General features: G+C 54.8%; 1 protein-coding gene across 3 annotated transcripts; it reads right to left on the bottom strand.

The window, feature by feature from the left end:
• Window positions 1-1125: 1125 nt before the first annotated feature.
• Window positions 1126-12941, bottom strand: CFAP410 (cilia and flagella associated protein 410). 3 transcript variants are annotated; one of them, XM_063105988.1, is made up of 8 exons: window positions 12818-12941; window positions 11660-11678; window positions 10283-10329; window positions 7311-7540; window positions 6154-6322; window positions 5173-5266; window positions 2463-2507; window positions 1126-1597 (listed from the first exon to the last, which is right to left on the bottom strand). In XM_063105988.1, the coding sequence occupies exons 1-8, from the start codon at window positions 12892-12894 to the stop codon at window positions 1469-1471; spliced, it is 810 nt and encodes a 269-aa protein (XP_062962058.1). In that variant the 5' UTR covers window positions 12895-12941; the 3' UTR covers window positions 1126-1468. The 3 variants fall into 3 exon arrangements, with proteins under 3 accessions (XP_062962058.1, XP_062962067.1, XP_062962076.1); XM_063105997.1 differs by having other exon boundaries at window positions 5173-5263; XM_063106006.1 differs by lacking the exon at window positions 2463-2507.
• Between the last annotated feature and the right edge of the window lie 10892 nt (window positions 12942-23833).

Raw genomic sequence — 23833 nt, 5'->3', positions numbered from 1 at the left:
TGGGCCCCCATGTCTGACCACAAACAGCCCCCCAGACTCAGCCTGGGTGGGGGCTCAGATCTGCAGGCAGGTGGCTGCTCTAAGCCAGCATCCCAGAGACACTGGGGAGGGTCAGTTGGGAAGGAAGAAAGGCACCTAGACTAGCTGCATCTCTGTGGGCCCCTCAGCGTGCATGTGAAGTCCATGAAGCTCTCACAGCACAGCACGTCTGTCCCCACCACGGGGGCTGCCCACTTGCCACATACGTGGGCTGTCCCTGTTGGCACTGTGCAGGGACTCAGGATGTAGTTTTGGGACCACAGGCTTTTCTGAGGAGACCCTGGCTTAGAAGGGCTTCTTCGGGGTCCCTGGGCAGGGGTTCTCCTCATTGGGCCCATGCCAGTTAGGTGGCTGTAGGGGCCAGGTGGAGGTCCTGGGTCCCACCCCTCCTTCCCTCAGGCCACCTTAAGGTCCCCAGGGCTCCTTGGTGGGCTATTCCAAAGGGGAGCAGGTGTGGTAGGGTGGGCCCTAGAGTCCCAGCCTCCGGATGGCTCATTCCTAGAGCTGGGGTCAAGGGGCCCAACATGGGCCTTTCTGGTCTGTTCTGCCTCTGGGAGTGTGGGTGGGCTGGGGAGGGGACAATAACCCAGGGAGGAAGTTCTGGATCTAGACTATGTCCTGAGACTGGAGAGGCGACTAATAAGGCCCGCATGCATGTGTGTGACTGTGCGTGCCAGCTGATGGGGGGTGGGACTTAGAGGTGCCCATTCCCTAGGAGAGACCCTTGCTGGTGTCAGGTGTCCCTGGAAGACTGGGAGCAGGAGCCCCCTCCAGCTACAGAGCCATGTGCCCTCCTGTCTCCCCACACATCCAAGCTAAGACCTGCCTATAGCTGGCCCAGGCCAACCTCCCCAGCATCCCAGTACCCCAACATCCCAGATTCCCCAGCACCCAGCATCCCCTGCATTCTAGCAGCTCAGCATCCCCAACATCCATCATTCTGGAAGTCTGTGTAGACAGCAGTCTGTCCCATGATAAGGACTGAAACAGCAAAACCACTGGTGAGCACTTTCCTCATCCTGCTGAGAAATGCAATTACCTCAGAAAGGAACGTCAAGGCCACGTCTGCCACTTAGGAAATGTCTGCTTCCAGGGCTTGGAAAAATACTTTATTAGGGAGGACAGCCCGCAAAGCCCCACTTTAAGAACCAAGTTGAGCCCAGACCCTGCCAATCACAGGAGAGTTCCCAGCCAGTCCTGGTGTGGCTGAGGCTCCTTCTAAGCCGCAGACACATGAGCCAGGCTGACCAGCCAGTGTCCGACGCCCCTCCTGCCCTTGGCCAGTGTGGTAAACCGAGGGGGAGCCTCTCCTGGATGGGGCTGAGGCTTCCAAAGGACAATGCTGAAAGTGTAGGTGGAGGCTGGGGCCATAGCAGGGGAAAAACGCTGGGTCTGTGTGGATAGCCTGGTGGCTCCAGGCCACTGGCAGTCACTCCGCCTCCTCCTGTAGCTCCTGCTTGTGCAGGGCCTGCAGCCGGCTGCCCACAGTCTGATGCACAACCTCCAGCCCCTCAGTGTCCAGCTCCTTCAGCAGCAGCAGGATGGCAGTCAGGATGTTCTGGGAGCAGAGAAAGTGGCTGGCTAAGTGTCAAACTGGGTGACGCAAGGGTGTTCGCACCACAAGGGCCTGGAGGCCCCGGCCAGCAGCACCCCATCATGGAGGGCACAGTCTCCAGGTAGGGGCCTTTGAGACAACCAAGTACACGGGGCACAGGGAGAGAGAATCCAAACAGGAGAAGCAGCGCAGATGCTGAGTGCTGCTTCCTCTATCCCCACTCATCCGATCTCTCAGCCTGTGAGGGCCCGGGCCTACATGTTATAGAAGAGGAAACAGAGGCACCGAAGGCTGAGAGGCCCGGGAGGGCCCAGTGTGGTGCATGGGAGTGTGTGTGTGGGAGTGTGTGTGTGTGTGTGTGGGAGTGTGTGTGTGGGAGTGTGTGTGTGTGTGTGTGTGTGGGAGTGTGTGTGTGTGTGTGGGAGTGTGTGTGTGTGTGGGAGTGTGTGTGTGTGTGTGTGTGTGTGGGAGTGTGTGTGTGTGGGAGTGTGTGTGGGAGAGTGTGTGTGTGTGTGTGTGTGTGTGTGTGTATGTGTGTGTGTGTGTGCGTGTGTGTGTGTGTGTGTCCCAGGGTCCCGCATTAGAGGTGCTCATAGGGGCCTGGCTGGGACCCTCCCTCACTATGTTCCAAAAGCAGGCACACCTGTTCAGGCAGGCATGCAGGTTCGAGGTTTCTGATGTGTATTTGTGGAAGGCCCCGAGTTGGATCAATGCTGTCATCTCTGGTCCACTGTCTCCTCAGGGCTCTGCTGAGGGGCCCGGGGGTGGGAAGGTAGGGGCCGTGGGCGGGGGGGGGGGGGCAGAGCTGCCCCTGGGTATTGAACGTATCAGGGTTCCTGTCCTAGTGTGGGAGAACGGGCTTACACACCTGCAAGTGCATGTACAAACTGCTGAGCCGGCTCCATGAGGTCACCTTGTGGAGGAGGAAAAGAAGGTCCTGAGGGACAGTGTCTGGGAGGGGTGAGGGGAGTGGAGAAGGGCCTGGAGAGTTTGTAGTGAGGCTGACACCTTGTCCCCTCTCTTTCCTTCCTTCCCAACAAATCGGCCCACAGGCCCGGCAAGGCTGGCTGCCCCACAACCTCAGTCGGGGGGCACATCTGTTCACCCTACGGGGGATGCTTACCCAGGGGGTGGCACTGCCTCTCTCAGATTGTAAGCTCCCCAAGGATGGGGCCTCGGTCTGCTCTTCTCTGTACCCTCCACAAATTCTGCGTGTATTTTATGTGGTCACTGAATAAGTGACTGAGCCTCATCTAGGATGTCAGGAAGCCCCACCTTCTGCCTGTGGGACCCCTCCCTTAAGAAAGGGTGTGTGTGAGCCACAGGGAGATCTGGCCAGGCTGAGGACAGCAGGTGCTGTGGTGGCTCAGGCAGCCCCTTCCCGCGTGACTTTGCGCCACGCTCACCATGAAGACCCTGTTCTCCTCGCAAAGGCCTGGCTCCGGTGAAACAGGGTAAGGCTAGGCCTGTGAACCAAACTGACTCCATTTTTCCCCGCAGAGAACACTTTGTTACTTTTCCACTTCTCAGTCAGGAGACCCCCAGGGCACATCATTACCCCATGGCCTGCCCTGATAAAATAGACTGAGATAAGAGAGGAAACAGATACTTAATGAGTTGCAAAACCCCTCCCCAAGGCTTGTTTACCATAATTGTAAAAATTAAGTTACAGATTAACCTTAAGACCCCTTTGGGAATTCCCGCCTGCACTCAAAACTTCAAGGTGACTGCTACAATGACCCTCCTGGGGTGACAATGATGAACACCACCGCCTTCTTCGACCTACTGAGAATGCACCCATGACACAACCAGGAAGAACAGAATGGACCACCTCCAGTGATGCTGGCCTGTACCCTTTATCTCCTTTCCCTGTAAAAGACCCTGAACAGCTTCCCTCGGGGGGCTAGCTTTAATGTTGCTACCCACCATATATGTAAGTCTATCTCTTCTCTTAATAAAGTGTTGCTTGCTTTACTGCGGGGTACATTGTTCATTTCTATGACTTTGGAATCCAAGAGCCTAATTTAGTCACTGGTGAAAATTGGAAAGCTTTGGGCATCAGAGAAGACTCCAGCTGACACAGGCAAGTGGCCACTGGGACTACTTTGCTCCCACGTCTCTGCTGCTGGTAAGTCTCTCCTGGAGTCCCTGGCCTAAATTCTGACACAGCAATGCTTTATTCTCTTTTACTCTCCTTTTTCCCCCTTTTCTTCCTCTTTAAAGTGACTGCCGGACAAATCCAGCTTGAACTCCTCTCAACCTGTGAGAAGCTGCTCCCCCTGGCTGGCAGCAGCTTGCACTGACGGGTAACAAGCAGAGGTGGGAAGGCCAGTCCTACACCATGAAGACCTTGCTTAAGCAGGTTCCCCCTGACAGGGGATGCATGAGAGTGGTGGGGATTCATTCCCACTTCATGCAGTGACTGGAAGTCCAGAAGCCACTAAAATTCTCTTTACCTTTCTCTGACTTTCTGAGCCCCCTTCTGCTATTTGGTTCGATTGTATCCACTACTATGTAGGTGCACCCAGGAGGGATCCTGGCTATGCTTTGTTTCTCTGATATAAATCTAGTTGGCATTTTTCTCCTTTGTGCTGACAAGGTAGGGAGAACTGCTTTTATCAATTACTATGTCAGCAGGATACTTGGCCCCGCCTATTGGGACTAGGATAAACTGGACCCCACTGCTCCTCTTTTCTCTGTTTGCTTGGTTAGACATTTAGTTGAGTACTAGTAATTTGAATAAGCCTTTCAATCCTTGCACCAACTTTTGGACTTTCAAGTCATTTGTTTAGAGTGAGAGAGTGAGCTGAGCCTGGTCCGTCAGTAACACTGGCACAGGTGTGCGAGCTCAGGCACGGGCCTGCGAGCACCTCTGGCCCATGAAACAGCTGTCTGCAGGGGGTAGGGACATAGGGAAGCTGACTTCTGCTGTTAGAGAACATACTTGGGAGCAAACAGCCCCTCTCCTCCTCTGGGGTGTGAGTCAGGACTTGGGGGGGTAAAGGAAGAGGCTGAGGACAAGCCAGAACGTCGTGGGAACCTAGAAAAGTGCCAGGCTGCTTACTTAACCTCATTATGTCACACTCCAGAGCCCTGGGGTCTGTCACAGGTGTTGTGCCCCCGCCGCTGGCTCTGTTACTGCATCCAGCCACCTTGGCCAGGCTGCTTCCCACAACTAGTGGCAAGTAGCACAGCCCTGGCAACCCTGCACGTGGTCCTGGCAATCTGTCCAAGACGTGCTGGAAGCCCCGGCCCTGAGGACTGACCCAGGGCTTTCCCTGCAGCTTCGGACCCTCAGCACAGGCTGCGCTGCCCGCCGGGTGTCGGGTTTTTGGGTTTCCCCTTTGCCATGCTTCAATGAAGCCAGCTCCACAGCCTCAAGTCCCTCCTGCTCTGTTCTGCCCCTTCTGGTTACCTCAGCTCTGGAAACCAGGCTCATGGCCTGGGCACCACTTCCCACCCTTCAGGGCTTAGCTCTGTGAGTGCCTGTGGTGTTGCCAGTCCCCCGTCCTCCACTATTTCTGCCTTCTGGGCAGAGGGACTAGCGGCCATCAGCTAGGGTGACCTCCGTCACTCACTTTGTTCTTGCAGCTGCTGGGAGCGTCCCTCTGAGAGAAGGAAGGAAACCGGTCCCGGGAAGGGGCCTTCAGGACCATCTGGCTCTGGATGCTGCTGGTGGAGGAAGAGAATGAAGGTGCGTGAGGGGCCGGCGCTCGGGCTCCAGCCGACTTTGCAAGCGATGTCTGTAGGCCAAATCCCAGCGAGGAAGAGACCCAAGTCATGCAAATGGGCCCCATGCAGGACGCAGGGCAGGAAAGTGAGGCCAGCTACACCAGGATACTGCTGTGGCACCTGCACACGGCATCCCAGCACTTATTTCTCTTTCATCCTGCTGGGACAAGCTCCCTGCAGCCCAGGACTCCCAACTAACACCTTCCACCCGGGCCTCAGAGCGGGCAGGGGCACTAGAACACACAAGCAGCATGTGTGAGAACCCCTGGCCACAGGTCAGAGCTCGAGCGCTGGCCTGCAGCGTCCAGCACGGAGCTCACACCCAAACTCCCTCCCCTGCTATAGGGACACAAGATGGGGGGGTGGGGGTCAATCTGCCAAGTGGGCTCTCGGCCTGGGCCCATGCTAAGGACTTGTCTCCACAACCTGCCCGATGCTGTTCCTGCTCAGACACGGCCACAACAAGCACAAACCACCCCGGGACGTGCCCGAGCCACAAGCCATGGGCTCTGTGGGCCAGGGAGAGCCCTACCACGGGGCCCTCGAGGCTGGACAACAGCACTGGCTGGGGCCGTGTGGGCAGCTGGCCCTCCTGAGCCTGGATTCTGCCCTGTCCCGGGGCTACATGAGCCGCTCGCTCCTTTACTCCTACCCCAGGCGTGTCCGTGGTCTGACGCCACACAGACCTGCTACTGAAATCAGTCCCGGAGGGCGACTGAGAGTTGCTCCCAGAGACAACAGGTAAGAAAGAATAACCACTGGGGACCCCCTCCCTCACACCCCAGGGACACAGGTCATGGTGGGACCCTCCCCTCCCACGGCCTCACTCTGCCTCCTCCTCACTGCAGCTCAGCGGGTCCCGGCCGGTGTCTGCGGTGGAGCTGGCGCAGCTCAGCGCATAAGATGGCTTGGGGCTGCTGCTGTCCTCACTGCCCGGGGCAGCAGTGATATCATCTCCCTCCATCAAGGCGTGGGACAGCTCCTCCTCGGTCACAGCTTTGGGGTGAAGGACAGAGGAAGCAAGAACATCAGAGTGGCCTCACCCACCCACAGGCCACATGAACTGCGCACCTGTCCTCACTGCAGCCTTCAGCACAGTCTGCCACCTTCTCATCCCCAGCCCTGGCACGTGCCAGACACATAGCAGATGGCCACTGACTGCTGGTGAACCCGAATCCCAGCATCTGCTGGGGGCAATGCCTCATGAAAAACCCAATGAAGGTAAACATAAGAGGAGCCGGCTGCACTGCATCTATTCCACTTCACTCTCACACGACGGCTTTCCTGAAGTTCATTCATATTAAAATTGTTTGGGAGAAAACATCTGTGCCCATGTAACTGACTAGCTATACTGAAGCTAGCATTCTGAGAATGCCAGTGAATTAACAAGAGAAAAAGCAGCAGCCCTGGAAACCAGTGAGCTGGAACCTGCCCTAGGAGCACATGTGGTCATGCTGCAGCACAGCACCACCTCCAGGCTCATCAAGGAGAAGCGCTTGAAGACTTCTCCAGTGGTAGGAGCACCCTCCCCGCGCTCCAGGTTCACAGCAGGCCAGTGCAGCTGAGCCACACAGTCCCCATGGACCAGCATGACGCTGCTTGGCTCTCTGGGCGCTCACAGTCTCGCCACGCCAGGGATGGACTCTCCAGCAGCACTGCCCTTCACAGGCACAAAGGCAGGAAGAAAGCCTCGGGCCTCTGACAGTCAGGGGGCAAGTGCACTGTGTTAAGTTCACGGAAGAGAACCCTACACCACGCCCATGGATGAATGGCCGTGTCCAGGTGACCGAATTACACTAACGCTTTTGAAAGGAGAAATACAAACCTGGGGAAAAGCTCCTTCAGGAGACTTTACAGAGGAGACAATTGTGTCTTACAAGACCAGGATTTTGCAGAGAAGGAGAAGAGGAACAGAGGGACAGGGTCATTTCACCAGTGCCAGTTCCAGGCCCAGGGTGACCTGTCACTGGCTGCGGACACCCACCTTGGTTGTCCAGCTTCTGGAGGCTGGGCAGGTTGCGCAGCACAGTCATGCGGTAGTGGTGGGGGTTGGCACCACAGCACGGGTTCTCGGCCAGCCATAGCACGCGCAGGTGAGGCAGGTCCTTCAGGTAGAACAGCTCAGCCAGGCTGGGGATGCAGTTCCTCCTCAGGTACAGCTCGCTTAGGTGCTGGCAGCGGCTCATGGGCTCCAGGGTGGAGACGCCATTGACGCTGCACAGTGACCAGCACAGTTAGTGACAGACGTGGCTTCTGAGGCAGGCAGGGTCTTTTAACACCACTGGTCTCAGCTCAACCACAAATACTAGAAAAAGACCTCGTGGGGCCTGTGCCCACCTGCCTCCTCCTTAGAAGTAGGTCAAAACTGGAGGTAATGGGTCAAGTTCAGTGAGGACCCTGGGCCGACTGGAGCAGACTGCATCAGGGAAAGTTCTTCCAGCTTCATGCTCTGCATTTAGGCAGCCTAAGGGCTACTGTGGGAGGTTGATGGTTAAGGCCTCCCAAAGGACACATTACTGCCCCAAAGCAGACAGTGGACAGAAAAACTCATGCCCAAAATGTAAGCAAGCTCCATGTCACACAGAACTGAGCACTGGGACTTCCAAAACCCCACATTAAAAGGAAACAAAGGACACGGGTTTAATTTCTGTTCCACAGAAATGTGAACACATGAAAGAAGCAGAAACATGAGGGTGCACCAGCATAGGCCTTCAGCCACTTCCACAACCATGCAGAACCAGGCACGCAGGCAGAGGCAGCTAAGTGCCCTTCCGCCTCCTGAGGGCCAGGACCTGGGGACGCCAGCCCCACCTGCAACATCTTTCCCAGAGGCTGCCTTGTGGGGAGGTCACAGTGCTTCCCATAGGGACGCCAGGGCCACACTGAACACTCCCTCATTCACGTAGTTCCTGGTACCAAGGGCTGTGCTTGTATTTCACAGGAATGATTTCATTTAGCATCTGGGTAGCAGGTCACCACCATCGTACCAGGAGCAAAACTAAGGCTTCGGAATCCTTCCAGTACAGAACCCGCCCAAAGCACAGGCAGCCGGCACTGAGTGCAACCTGCAGCCGGGTCGAGTACTCCTCAACCACTTCCACCCACGGGGCACTAAGACCAAAGCCAAGTGACTTCCTCTGATAAAGGACTGCCGCCCAATGGTCAAGCAGCGATTCCCACACTGTGCTGGTCCCCACTTCAGCCCAGCACAGTCAGACATCCGCCACCATGCACCCAAGCTGTCAGCAACCTCAGTGCTGTCCTTCCTCCGAGATGTGCCCAGAATTCCTGCTGCACATGAGGGACCTGCCCTAGACCAGCAGCACACAGCAGAGACCCCCAACTCCACATTTCCTGCTGTGTGGGGGAACCAGAAGCTACGCATTTGTCAGGTGAGGTTCTCTGGGGCAGAGGCTCCAATCCCAGCTTTGCTGTAATCGCAGCACAACAAAGGGAAGCCTGGTGGCCGGCGTATGCACCTGTCACATGCCCGCACATGCCCGTGGCCCTGGCTGCACCCACTCCTCTGGTGTACAAAACTCAACTCAGCCCTAACCTCACCTCGCCACACAAGGCCAGCCCTTAAATTTTATGCTCAAATCTCCACAAGAGAACATGGTCCATGTGTAACATGCTTGATGCCACCCCCACATGCACGCTTGCCTCTGTAAACACGTGTGACGTAAGCCAGCCCTTGCTGAGTAGGTATGTGTTCCTGCGGCTACACCTCTGCACCTCCCACCTGCTCGGGGAGCTGCACCCCTGCCTCACACAACGCAAACACTACTCCTTTCTGCTGAATGCTCGAACCTCAGTCTTTGTGTTTCCTTCAATATTCACAGTAGACAAGGGCCCTGCCGGTGTTCGCTCGTGTTACAGATGAGGAAACTGAGACACAGAGAGCTGAGGCAGCCCACAGGTGGGAGAGCCGGGGTTCAGCCCAGGAGCATGGCTCCAAGCCTGCTTGTCCATTCATCATTTGGTAAGAAGGCACTGGCAGGATGGGCTTGTGCCTGCACTGGGGCTGCCCAGAACACAGGGTGGACTTGCCCCTTCCCCAGGATGGACGTGGGCATCCAACAAGGCAGCACCAACCTCGGAAGGTGCAGTGGAGACCAGGTGGCCAGGAAGAGTTCCCAAGGATGAGGGGTTACCCAGCCCAGTGGCTAGCCCTGTGATCAAGAAGGTAAGTCACAGCCATCGGCAAGGTGACCCAGGGCCTAACAACAGCCACAACAGAGGGCAAGCTCTGGAACCTTCTCCCTGCCACACAGGGAGAGTCTGCCTTCCTTGCAGGGTTTAGGTCCTTGTGGGATTCAAATGTGGGACTATGGAAGCACCCACCCCGCGCCTAGAAGGCAGTGGTCAGCCACAAGGGTCGGCTCCCCCCACATCCTCCCAAATTGCCTGAATCCCGATGATGACATCTGGCTCGTTAGAGGCTTCCGTGATCTGTTAGAATGTCAGTGACTCTGGAAGAAGGAACTGTGACCAACAACAGATCCTGGGATGCAAAGAGACTGGTAAGCCGATGGAACCAGGTGGGCTGCAGGTCCCTGGGGGCAGGCGTGGCTGGGGCGAGGGTGGCCAGGATGGATTGCTGCTCACCATTAGCAGGGCTCCCCCCACCAAACGTGGCCAGTTTGTGCAGAGATGACTTCTCAGAGCATAGAGACCCAGGATGGGCAGGATATGTACCAGGGAGCTCGCGGGGGACAGGAAGCTATTACGAGGCCCAGGTAAGGCCCCCTGAGAGAGAAGGGGAGTGTGGCGGGAGCTGCAGGAGACACTAGGCTCTCACTGCTCCAGGGCCCCCATGCCTCCAGAGGCCGCCCTCCCAGACTGTGCTGGGGGTTTCCAGCCCATCTCATGTCACCTGGTCCTGCAAGAGGGATGTGAGGCTCTCCCCCAGCTTCCATGCCCCAGGGACTCAGAGCTGCAGTGGGAGTTAGGTACCTGAGGGTGACCACCTCCAGGCTGGGCATTTCCCGGCATATGGAAATCTAGGAAGGAAAAGCATGTGGCTGGTGAACACTGCTCAGCACTGGCGTCTTGACGTCACTTCTATCGGGCCCACAGGGACGTACATTCGAGCCTCGGTCAGCTCCACTCCAGGGGCCTAAGGGGTGCAGCCTTGCTCAGCCAGGGCTCTCAGAATGAAGACCCATGGGTGCTGTGTCGTGCTCCACTGTGCAGTCTAGACATTCCCTCAGACTGGAAGAGGAGTGAGTGTGCTCACGCTCTCAGATGTGCACACAGCTCTAAAGAGTCGTCACTGTGATCTAATGCTGCCAGCTCTCTAGACAGAGCACTCACTACTTGAGATATTCTCGGAGGACATCAGGGAAGGGGACCTCTATGTCCCCTATGCTGGGACAGAGAATCTTTCTTCTTGTTGTCCTTGAGGTACAAGGACAGGATGGAAGCCCCTTCTTGCCATCAGAGCTGGGCCAAGAGGGAGGCTGGGTTGAAACCGGATCTCAGAGCACATTAATACTATTAATGCAGCGGAACAGAGCAACTTGGTGCTCGGGCTGGTCCATAAGGCTTTCATAACCTGTAAGGTTGCTGAGTGGAACGTGCCCCAAATATGTGAACCCACCATATGCTGGCACGGTGCCAGGACTTGGGGGCCAGATAGGGCCCCGATCTCAACATGCTCACAGGCCAGTCAGAATGCCTCACACATGCCAAGGGTCTGTTTCCACGACCATGGCGTTCTTGTTTTTCTGCTGCTAAATTTGTGGTATTTCAGCTGCAGCATAAGGTTGAATGGTCCAGGCTTTTCGGGACTGGCCCAGCCACTCAGCAGCATTTTTGTTTTATTTTTAAGGAAAGGTCGGTTCAAGTAGCAAAGCAAAAGTAGATAAAGAAATAAATGACTGACATGTAATCCCCGTGTAAATTGGAGACGACTGTTCTAGGATTGAGAGAGAAAAATCTCTTCACAGACCCACAAGCTCTAGCTCCCCCACACTAGGCCCAATTTCTGCTGGCCACTGGGGTGGGGGGCATGAACTGGACTTGACCCTCCCAAACCCTCCTGGCATTCCTTCCAGGTGAGAACTCTGACTCCCTCACCTCCTCTGTGAGTAGGACCAGCAAATGATAGTGTGTTTCATTTACAGGAATGCTCACAGGAATTTCAAAATAAACTTTGCACTACAGGATTTTTTTCATTAGTAGTTTTGCACTACAAAAACTACTAAATGAGCAAGGTACCAGGCCCGGGACGAACTAATGGGCAGTTTTGTCAGTTCAACAACTCTCCTGGGGAAGAAGCTGCAACTTTTGGGATCAGGGCCACTTGGAGATGATCAACGCGATACTTACATCTGTGAGATGGCTGCCCCTGGGAAAAGAAGAAACATACATTCTTCAGTTTTGTTAGAGTTAAATAAGAAATATGAAAAACAAAAATTCCAAAAAATAATGACAAATGTTTATAAGCCTTAAGATTCTATACTTTAAGTGACAATAAAAAAAAAAGGAACGTTGACCAGATAATTGGCAAAGGTGTCAAAAATGGTTTCTTGGTTGGTTTTCAACAAAACTACTTATGTTTAATGCTTGGGAGGTACTTTTCAAACTAGGGAGCAGCAGAGATTGCTCCATTTGTAGGACACAAAAAGATTTACTCTTTCTCACGGTTGCTGAGCCGCAGAAAGTTAGTCTCCCTCGCTGAAGTGAACAAGGAAGTCTTTATAAGAGGCCAAGTCCAAAGGCTAAATATGAACAGACAAAGCAAACTGGGGAAGGCTGAAACAGGGTTGCTCTTTCTCCTGGTCAGAGCAAAACAAAGAAACGCACTATTGAAAGCCAATGACAGAAAGGAAATTGTGGCCAAAACACCATATGTGCCAAGGCAAAGCGAAAGGCTTTTTGATGAACAGTGCCGAGCCCCCACACTGCAGCCAGTGTGCAGGGGGCACTGAGAGGAGGGGTCTGCTCCTGCTGAGCCCCACTCACTCCCCACCTGCCCCGTATGGCAGCTCACAGGGCACTTAACCTCGCTGGGTGCCCAGGGGTCACTTGCAGGTCTTCCAGGCCTCAACACCAGCTGCCACCTCCAGTAGTTCTGGTCCTCCCGGGCCCCGCGACCCCGGCCACCCGCCCCGAGCCTACACGGACCCCACAGCTGCCCTCCGCTCCTGCCCGGACGGCGAACCAACCCCGGCAAAGGTTCCCCAGCTCTCAGCTTCCCACGTGTGCGCGGAGTCGTCACTTCGTGTGCCAGCCTATGTCCCTCCTTCTAGGCGTGACCACCGGCCTGGTCTCCTCCTTGGGTGGGCGTGACCCAGGCGGCTGCCCCCAACTTCGCATCAGGCCCCCCGCAGCACAAGGGACCCGCTGTAACTCTAACTGCTCTGGTCGGGACGGCATGTTTGGAGCCCCGTCCGAAAATACAGCGGCTCGGGGTCCCCGGGGCGGGCGGGCCGGGGCGCCGACCCCTCCGGCCCATCGCCGTCTCCCGCCCCCCGCCGCCCTCACCAGCAGTTGAGCTTCCGCACGCTGCGCAGCTCCGAAGCCTTAGCCCGGGACAGGACCATCTTTCGCGTCAGCTTCATGGCGAACCTGGGCCCCGCCGCCGCCCCGCAGCCCCTGCTCCCCTCGCAGGTGCGACCCAGCAGCGCGTATCCAGGGGGAGGGGCCGCGTCGTCAGGGGCGGATCCTGCGACCCCATTGGCGACCCGACGAGGGGGCGGGGAGGCGCAAGCGCGGTGGGGCCGCCTGCGCTTCCGCGGAGCACATTGGTCCCGCCCGCCCCGCCCCTTGGACCGCACGCCCTGCCCTGCGCGTGCGCGGAGTGGGGGCGCCCGGCTATGACGCAGTTCTGTCGCGACCCCGGAAGCGCGCTGAAAGCCGGCCCCTTTGTTCGGGGGTGCTGATCCGGCTGGCCGGGTACGCTAAGCATGAGGACGCGGAGGCCGAGACCCGACGGGAAGGGCCGCTCCGTGGCGCCGAGCCGTGGCCCCGGGGGTGGATGGGGATGGTGTCTTCACTGCGCCTGTTTACAGCGATTTAAACTCTTGGAGTAAATCCGGGGCAGGCCTAGGGCTGCGTGGATGCGCGCCCTCTCTGCCAGCGTCTACAGAAGAGACACAGGTGCCAAAGACAGGGTCAAGCCTAACACACCTCTCAAGTATTTAAGCCTTTTAGAAATCACAAGCGACCACTTAAGTATCGCTGCCTGGGCTACAGGTAACATCCAGACCCGGGTTCGGGTTCTCACACCTGGAAGAGGTGACACAGACTCTTCCCTTCATCAAGCTTTAGTCGGGCTCCTCAGAGCCCTCTTTTTGGCTCGACCTGCCCAGCCCAGTCTTAGCAAAGAATCCTGATAAGTCATCCCTCCACTGTCCACATCTGATTACCTTCCGTAAGTGATTAAGTTCCCCACATCCTACTCTTGGTATCTAATCATCTTGACCTACCTTTACCAAGAATCCTGTGTCAAGAGGCAAAATTACAACAAACTTAGTTTAAAGACCTTAATTGGTTTTATTTGCAATTCTGGAATTGGGCAACATTTCATTCTATAAGATAGAATGAATGTTCCAGTGAACAGAGGAAGTTGAACAGTGAACAGTGAGCAGAGGAAGTTGTTTTTATAGAAAAGGGATGAAAAGTAGAAACAAAGAACATCGTTTCAAAGTTACTTTCCCTGTAGGATGGGAATAGGGAAAAGAACAATAGAAATATATCTGATTGGTTAACCTTGGGTTACTTCAGGTTACTTTTTTTGTAAGCATTAAAGGCAGAGGGAAGATCATGATCATGCCTATTGCAACTGGCCTGTTTGGGGAATTTGGCTGTAATCTCTCTCCTGATTTCTTGGAAGGCCAGATAACAACTCAGTTTCAGTTTTGGTGACATGGAACTTCAGTTCGAGTGACTTCAATTTGGTTTTTAGTCTGGTCTGTTGGAACCCACTGCAGGAATTTTGTCCAAAACAATGGCCTCCTATAGTTTTACTTAACACCTCTTATGGCAGTATAGCAGGAATCCCCCTGGCCTCGATGTCTCCTCTTAGTAGTTTTCCATCCACTGACTCCCTCACTCTGCTGCTTGGCCATAAATCCCCACTTGACTTTGCTGTATTCAGGGCTGAGCACACTCTCTTTCCCATATTGCAATAGTCCTGAGTAAAGTCTTCCTTGTTGTTGTAACAAGTGTCAGAATAATTTTTTCTGTAACAGAGGTCAAAGGTTGCTCTCCTAGGTCATCACAGCAACATCTGAAGGCTAGTGCCCCTGAGGCTGGTGGAAGACCCGCCTGTACGAGGGACCTATGGCATGACTAGGGGTCGTGATTCAGTGGCAGAGAACAGCTTGACCTTTCTCACAGTGGAATTTTGCTGTGGAGTCTCCCCATGTCACCCAGCCCCACCATTTTTATTATAAAGACAATAGGAGGAATTCTAAAAGGAGAAACATGTTCTCACAGTGGTTAACAACTGCTCCTGTTTTCTGTTTTGTCACACTTGTGTTTTGCTGGGCCATGGGGTGTTATGAGGGGTTTATCAGTCAGATTCTTGACCCAGCCTCTCACTGATGCCAGAGTGAGGTGGCCGCAAAGAAATGGTGTGTGAGTCTCTCCAGGCAACAGAGAACTGTGGAAGTACTTTTGGAGAAGGCAAGCTTGCAAGCAGTGTGATACAGCTGCTCAGAGCTCTCAAGTGGACACTGGCTTTAGTATCGGCCTCCTGGGGACTGGTTAGAGTCTCAGGTATTAGGGCAGGAAAAGATGGCTCTCATGTTGGAAGGCTACAGTCACTAAAAGTCAGGGTTTTGGTGGTGGCCTGCAGGTGCGCTGTGGGTTCATCACGTGGAAGAAATGTAGCAGGAACAGAATGGCCCAGAGGCTGGAGAATGAGGAAGGTGCTGTGCTCGGGGTGGTGTGGGTGCTAGTTAGGTTGGCATAAGACTTGGGAGGATAGAGATCCTCCAAGCAGCACATCCCAAGATCTTCACCACCAAGGAGGCAGAGAACAATCCGTACTAATGAGGCTTGACCTAAGAGAAACAGATACAGGAGCTAGGCCCTGCCAGGAGTGAAAGGACGCTTCTGACAGGCTGAGGCTTGCAGAGGGCCTCTGGCCATCTCACTTGGGTGACCATGTCAGTTGGGCAGAGGCAAAGCAGGAGCTGCCAAGAACTGAAAAGAGCAGGCGGGAGTTGGTGGCAGCTCTCAGAGCCAAGATGGTGCAGAAGTATCCCAGAGATGTGGATTAGATGTGGATGTAGGATGCCTTTGGCAGGAGGAAGTGAGCATCCCTGAGTTGGGCAAACTCCCCCTTTTGTTCTGGGGGAGACTGAGCAGGCCTGGGATGGAGTGTTGTGTGTTGTAAAAGATGCCACTAGGCTGGTAGCTGATGGGGAGATTTGCTGGTCATGCTCATCCTGGCTTTGATGCAGCTGGCCTAGGTGGCCCCTTCCCCTTCTCCTAGATGGCATAGTTACAGTGAAGGGCCAGCCCAGGTAGAGGGCAACATGCCAGGCAGGGCTGCAGGGCCGCCCCTGTTCTCCAGCATTGCCGGTCATGGTGTCTGCCCTTGCCCATCGACAGTTCCCCATGGGATAGGCCTCCCTGCAAGAGGGCTCTGTACATGGAGGGTTTTCACAGTTGATGGGGCTGAGGGAGGAGAGGTCCTGCTGCAGAGATGTGGAGACCCTGAAAGTCCGGCTGGAGCAGGTTGAGGACTTGGCACTTCAGGGCATGTGGATTTTCTTGCACTGAGTTCCAGAAGCCCTGAACCACCCAGCAGGAAGCATCTGTTTCATGGTATTGAAGTGGAGGGTTGGCTCTGGTCAGGCACCCACAGCTAAGGAGGTGAGAAGGCAGTAGGTAGGGGCCTTTTCACCTCCTTAGCTGGTTTTCCACCTCTGGGTTCTTCTGGAACCCCCGCCACTCCCAGATGGCTGCTCGAGCGGGATCTTAATCTTAGGGGTGTGGTGTCGTCAAAGGTCCTGACGAGTTCAGGTGACATTTGTAAAGTGAGGATTCTTTGAGTGTAAGTAGAAATGCAGTGGTTTTGGGTTTTGTTGCTGTGGCGAGGCCGAAATTTCTCAGAACTCCCTTCCCTGTATAGCTCCAGGTGGTACTTGACCCAAACAGAAACTGGCATGAGATTTAGAAGGAAGAGCGACAGCCATGACCAAGAAGGCCGCCATGGTTAGAGATGGGGCGAGGGGGATGCAGAGCGTTGGGTGGGGGGTCTTCCTCACTCTGCAGCCAGCTCTTGTTACTGAGCGCCATCCTGCCCCCAATAGCCACCCAGGCCACCAGCATCCCTCACAGCAGACTCACAGAGGCAGCCCCGTGGTGGTCCTGTTTCTTATGTGCCGAGCTCCCCAACCTCACTGCAAGCCCCTCTTATGCACCTGCTTTGGGACTTGCTCTCCATTCTCCAACTTCTTCTTTTGGATTTCTCCCTCCCTCACTCCTCCCACAATTGTGTAAAGTCAAACTCCTATTATAAAATTATTTCATAATACTCATAAGGTGTTTTCTTCCCTGAAGAAACCCTAACACAGGCAGAAATGCAACCTGAACTTGCTTAAGCCAAAAATGAAACATTGACTCTCGCAACTGAGAAGCCTGGTATGGTGGCTTTAGGTGTGGATCGATCCAGGGTCTCAGACGCTGTCACCAGGGCCTGGTCTCTACCCACCTATCCCTCCAGTCACCTCCGTCCAGGTCTCTCCAGCCTCCGGCTCCAGGTGTTCATCCCAACGCCTTTAGGTTCAGCAGGAAGAATGATTTTCCCCGATTACTCAAGTCCAAGTTTGGGGATTGGTCCTGTCTGAGTCATGGGCTGTCCCTGAACCTGTCACTGTGGAATGGCCATGCTCTGTCTTGACCGCCAGGCCTAAGTCACAAGCCCAGCTCTGGAGAATGACCCAGAGAAAGATCCAAGTACTGTTCTCCCCAGAGGGGAATGGATGCGGGGGAGGAGGGGTGGCTGAGGAGGTGACAGACCCATGCCATGCCTGTTCTCTGCACAGCCTCCTCCACATCCTCCGAGCATCCCCCTCTCTGAGAGTTGCAGCAGTCAGCACCAGCACTGCCTTGGCTGTGCTCCAGGAGCCACATGTGTCTGCCCTGGGGTTGTCCTTGTGGCCCTGGCCAGAACAGGACAGTTTCTTATTCTTTTTTTTTTTAAAAATAATTCAGGATCTCTGAAGCACTTGCTGACTGAATCCAGACCTGATCCAGTAGGATCATGAATTCTATTTCTACCAGTGCGACGTCCTAGACGCTTGGCCACCCCAACCTCCTGCAAGCATCATCACCCACAGGGACACCCTGCAGTGCCTCCTCCTCATGTGACCACCCTCGGGACTGCAGGGGGAGGTGGGGGGAGCACAAGGGGCTTCCTGTGTGCCACCTGGCCTTGGGGCTGTGTGGTCATGGGTCCCTGTGCATTATGTGGCTTGTGGCTGTTTCCCAGGGGGACACAGACCCAGGGGAGGGGTGGCCCTTTCTGAGCAGCACTGTCCTGTGGGGGTGGGGAGCAGCCAGCTCCTCCAGCAGGGGCTCTGCTCCGTGGCAGCAGAGACTGTCAGAGCTAACAAGGTTGTCCCCCAGGGTGGACATTTCCAGGCCCCCTCCTCTTCTCCCATTGGGTTGCCTGTGGGGAGTGTGCCCCTCCTGCGTTTCCAGCAACGGAAGCTGGTGGATCCCAGGACTCACAGGAGTGACCAAGGAAGTGGGAACGATGGCGCGGGGCCGCAGCTGCCACGGGGGAGCTCAGAAAGAGGGCACAAAAACAGGTCCCAGTGGGCACTGTGGTGGGCTGCCCAGACCCTGCCTCAGGACGGGGTCTTGTGTCAGCTGGTGGCCTGCATGAGGGGCTGCGTCCAGACAGTGCACAGCTGAGACCCTCCCATGAATTTGCCTCTGTGCAAGGGGCTGCCTGGCCTGAAGTCATGCCCCTCCTCACCAACCAGTGGTGGATGATGGAGGGGCACGAAGCCTGGCCACCCAGGCTTGAGGATGCACAGCTGCCAAAGCCATGTGGCCACCAGCACACAGTCATGGTTCTCCCTGCCCAGCCCCCTCCACTCCTCACTGCAGGTGGTAACCCTGAGGACGCCCCGCCCACCCCAATAGGCCCCAAGGGCAACACACAGAGCCTGCTCCCCAGGGACTGGGACACAGATGGTGAATTGTGGGAGCTGCTGGTGAGTCTCCCCTGAAGTGAAGCTCCTTCCACTCTCTCCAGTTATGTGGCTGGACATCCCTTTGTCGTTTAAACCAGATGGGTGGATGTTTCTGGTGCTCAGGATGTATGGTTGCAGTCCATGGACACCGCAGCAGCCCATGTCCTGACAACCCCTGCTGTCTCCTGTCCTGACAGCTGTGCTCCACGCTGGGGTTCAGTAGGGCAGGCCCCCAGGGGCAGGGGCTGTTCTGACCACATGTATCATTCTGGAAACCACTGGCCTACCCCAGGCTCTGTCATCAGCTTCCCCTTTTCCTCATCTACCCTCGCCCCCAATGACACCCTCGCCCCCCACGGGACTCCCTCCAGCCCACCCACCTCCAGGCTGACAGTGCCCACGGTGATCTTTCCAACCATCCTGGTCCTCTGTGGCTGCGTGATAAATTGCCCCAAACTTAGCTTACAGGGACATTTGTTATCTCCCACAGTTGTCTGAGCTGTGTAATCCAGCTGGGGCCTCTTGTGAGGTGTGGCAAGTGAGAGCCGTCTCTAAAGACCTACGGGGTCACTAGAGCTCACTCAGCGGTTGACCGGAGGCTTTACTCCTCACCCTGTGTCCCCTCCAGGGCTGCTCACACCTAGCTTCCCCCAGAGCCAATGATGAGAGAGAGGCAGAGACAAAGAGACAGAGTCTGCGGTTGGGCACAAGTGCTTAGCAGCCATAGTCTTTTTTTTTTTAGGGATGACCACCGCCCCACTGATGCTGGTGGTCCACAGCCCACCTGGCACAACGTGGGCAGCAGGACCTGGGGCCGGCACCACACTGTACCCCCAAGGTGCACTGTGTGCACTGTCCAGACCCCCAGGAACACAGGACTCCCCCCAGCCTCGGGTGTCAGTGCTCCTTGGGGAGTCGGCCCTGAAGAAACTGTTGCACCCAGGGGCATGCCTCTTTCTGGGGGACACCCCCACCCAGTGACTGTTCACATGGGGTGCAAAGCCCCAGAATCTCATCCCAATTTGGGGCACCTCTGCAGTGCAGGTGGCGCTGCCGCTTGGACTGTACCACCTGGCTGACCCATGGTGTTGGAGGTATCTGAGGGGGTACAAATCACCACTGGGCTTTGGGGAGGCCCCAGTAGGAGAACCACAGCATGGTCCCACAGGGTTCTGAGTAAGAGCCCTGGCAGAGCACAGCCCTGACCAGGGGATGCCAGAGACTGTCTTCCTGTCCCACCCTGTGCTGAGCTGGCTGTGAGTTTGGTGGGCCCAGCAGCAGTGAGTATAGCTCGAGGCCCAATAAGCCCCCGTCCAGGTGGCCCAGGCCCAGACACCTCCACTGTGCCCCTGTGCCTGCAGTCATGATTTCATCTAACTTGGTCTTGAGGTCTCTCTCTGGAGAGTGGTCATAAACAGCGTAGCCACTGCCTAGAGAGCCCTGACTGGGAGGAGAGTTATGTTTGGGCATGTGGTCAGTGAGACACAGAGGAGGCAGCTCAGCCAGACACAGGACTGACAGGAGTAGTTTACTACTCACATATCCCAGAGGGATGAGGGCAGCAGTGTCACAGGTCCAGCAGGAGGCGGGAGTGAGAGAGAGAAGCAGACACACTCCTGGGCCAAAGCCTCTATTGGGGTCGGGGCATCACCTGAGCAGGTTTCTCTCAGGGAGCCCTAATGGTGGGCTTAGAGCAGGCAGGTACGGGGCCGTGGGGTCACACCGTGCCTGGGAGGGGTCACTGTGGCATGGACCTGCATGTCCACGTGGGCTGTGGAGTGAGGGGGTGAGCCAAGCATCCAGCCACCCCAATGGGGAGGGGGTCACCAGAAGGTGGTGTTGTGAAGCAGGTGTCTGGATGGACCACACTGAGGAACTGGGAGGGGAGGAGAGCTGGAAACTGCCTCCAGGTGACTGACTGAGCCCTGCTTCTGGAGCAAGAGAGTTCACTTTACAATCAGCACAGATGCTGAGGCAAGCTGTACTTAGAAGAACTCACTACAGTGGTCCCTTCTGATTGCATGGGCTCACAGGTGGGCCAGCTCAGTGTGTGGATTGGGAATGTATGGCAGTCCACTGTGGCCCCACTCGGTGCCCTTGAAAGACAGTGTACAGGGACAGCTCTCCCCATGGGCAGAGCTTTGAGCAGGTATTAGCCTGGAATTTGATTTGGCCCCCCTTGCAAGCTAATACGTTAATGGACAGCTTTCATGGATGCTGTCAGAAGACATGAGACACCCAGCCAAAGATGGGACAGTTTATTACGCACCTGCAGTGAGAGCACTGCATGTCTGCATCGGTTCCCTCGAACCCAAGCTCCATGGGAGCAAAACGATGGGCCCAGGGTATGCTGCACACACAGCAGGTGCAGTGCAGGTAGGAGCTTGAAGCTTGGGGACCCACCGCTTTCACAGCAGGCAGGTCTCGTGCAGGGGAGATGCAAACTCATCACTCAGTGTTCCCAGCTGCAGGAACAAGCCTGAGAAACGGCCTGAGTAAAGGAGCTGCCAGGGACGTATAAGCATGTGGGAGGCCTGAGGTGGCCAGCTCTCCCCACAGGAGCACCTGTGCATCCACTGTCAGCAGGAAGAGACTAGGGCTGGAATTGGAGCATGTGTAAGTTCATGGGCAGGGCAAAATGGTGTTACTGTCTGACCAGGGATCCAAAAAGAGAAAGGCTGGAAAATCAGGGACAAGGAGGTCTGGAAGAGGCATTTGGGGGTGGGGCCAAAGTGAAGATCTTCATATCCCATGTTAATGCCCACCAGGGAGCATCCGCCATGGAGCAGGTGCTAGAAACCAAGTAGGAAAACGACTTGGCCAGTGCACATCCACCAGCCTCGGTCCTCTACCACTCCTGCACTGGCCAGTGGGTCATGGAGGGATTAACCATGGTGCCTAGGACAGGGGCTTACATGGGCCACCAGCATGGGCTCCTTCAGCAAGGCTGATTTGGCTACACCTGCTGCCCAAAGTCCAGGCTGCCAGCCCCTGGGACCAGCCCTGAGCCCTGTTGTGGCACCATCCCTCTAAGAGAAGGGACAGCAATGCATGTGGATGGAATAGACACCTCTGGGTCTGAGGGCCCCAGCCAGCAACACCATCTGAGGGCTCACAGGGAGGATCCCATGTAGCATCTTATGGGACAGAGGGACCGCTTCCCAGGTGTTACACTTCTCTCTGTGTAATGGAGATGAAAAAAGGATTACTTGAAGCACCATGAATGCGATGAGAAGCCCAAAGGGACTGCACCTCAGCAACTCCTTTGTTAGAAGGAGAAAACTGGGTACAGCCCTGATTCAAAGTTAGCTTCTGTTTTTTGTTGTAAAGACAAAGAAGTTTCACAAGAAAAATCAGTTGATTCAGTCATTACCAAAGGACTCAAAGACATGGGCAGATAACTCAAAAGTTATCTATGGCTAAGTATAGCTTAAACAATGGAAACTAGTAACATCAGTAAAATTAACAACATGACATTCCAAAGTTCAATTTGTGAAAGCTAAGTTGGTCAAACTGTGATCTTTATCTAAAATATAACCTCTCCTCAAATGATTTAAGCAAAGTTACATTCTTATGATTAAATCTAAGTACAATTGTCCCTAAAGTTTCCACCAAAAGACAGCTTGCCCCTAGCAAACATTTTTCACATCTTTCTCTTCAGCAATTCTTAAAATCTCTTACCAGGATTCGTATGATAACCACCTGTTAGCTCTAAAATCATGAAAGTATACAATCCCATACTTGAACAAATGATTAGAGTTGATTAGATGGGCTGTTGCCTGCCAGCTATAGACCGTTGTCTCTTAACCAAGGACTGTTGCCCCATACATGCATTTACCTAAAAAACCCTATTCTAAAAATCAAATGAGAATCAACATATATTTAATTAAAATTGATTAAATGGGCTGTTGCCACACTAACTGTGGGCTTTGGCCCCTGACCAGAGACTGTTGTCTCATACATGCATTTACCTGAAAACCCTATTCTAAAAATCAAATGAGAATCAAGATTTCTAACCCTCTACACCCAGGCCACAGGCCCTGTGTGGTCTGCTCCCCCTTCCTCGTTTGTCACCACACCTTCCTGGCTCACGCCGGCTGCCATGGCCTTCCTGTTCCTCAGACACACAGGCTTGTGTCCGCCTCAGAGCCTTTGCACTGGCTCTCGCCTTTGTCTAGAGCCCTTTGTTAGACTCTTCAGGGCTCACTCCATTGCTTTATCCAGGCCGCTGTCCAAAAAGGCTTTACACCTGCCTGAAAGCGCACTCTCCCATTCCCCAGCTCCTCCTCTGCTGAATTCTTCAAGTCATGTCCCAGCCTGAAGTTACATGCTTACTGCGAGTGCTTCTTGTTCTCCCCTTCTGGGCTGGAGACCCCAGGACAGCAGGACCCATCCTCCTGTGTTCCCCGGTACCCAGCCCCTAGGACAGGGTCTGGCCCGTGACAAGGCTTCAGGGAACACCTGTTCACTGAGTGCCTTGGCCTGCACCTGCCTTCAGGTCCCTGCTCTGGCAGTCCCCAGCTGGGGGCCTGAGGCACTTTCTAAAATTTCTCTGAGTCAAGCTTCCTCATCAGTGAATGGGGAATATCTTACTCTGTTCAGGCTGCTACAACAGAATACCATAGGCATTTGGTATTCGTGTGGCTTAAGTAACAGATACATGTATATATTTCTCGCCATTCTGGAGTCTGGGAGTCCAAGATCAAGGTTCGGGCAGATCTGGTGTCTGGCCCACCTCCTGGCTGTGTCCCTACACAGTGGAGAGAAAGTCAAGCGAGCCCTGTGTCTCTTTTCACAAGGGCTCTAATCCCATCACATTGGGAATTAGGGCTTCAACACATTAATTTGGGGGGACACAGACATGCAGTTCACACAGGGGATGAGATTACTTCCTGCCACACTGGGGTGTAAGAATCACAAGTGGGCCTGAAGTGCTCAGCATGGCACTTGGCAAGGAGGGTGTGCTCAATCAATGGATGCCCCAGCCAGTGCTGCAGGGTGTTTTAGATCTCCACGGCAAGTCACTGACCAGCACTGGCAGACGAGGAGAGCAGCTTGAAGTTATTCGTTTCTATCTGGAGTGTCCTGAGAGATCTTCCAGGCCTTAGGGCCATTTCCGGCTCCCTTCTCATTGTTGTCACTGTAGGGATGTGCCACCTGGCAGAGAGGTCCGAGCAGGTGTGCAGGGAAAGGAGAGTCACAGTGGCTGCACCAGTTGTGTTTTTACACTCTTGTGAGGCACCGCCACTGCCACTTTACTTTTCAATGTTAAGAGCAGTTCTTTTTGATAACATGTTTCTAGAAAGCAGATGGTCTGCTGACTCCAGAGATGAAGGAAACA

The sequence above is a fragment of the Cynocephalus volans genome, chromosome 1, assembly GCF_027409185.1.
Source record: "Cynocephalus volans isolate mCynVol1 chromosome 1, mCynVol1.pri, whole genome shotgun sequence".
Taxonomy (NCBI): Eukaryota; Metazoa; Chordata; class Mammalia; order Dermoptera; family Cynocephalidae; genus Cynocephalus; species Cynocephalus volans.
This window is presented reverse-complemented; position numbering and strand designations above follow the sequence as displayed.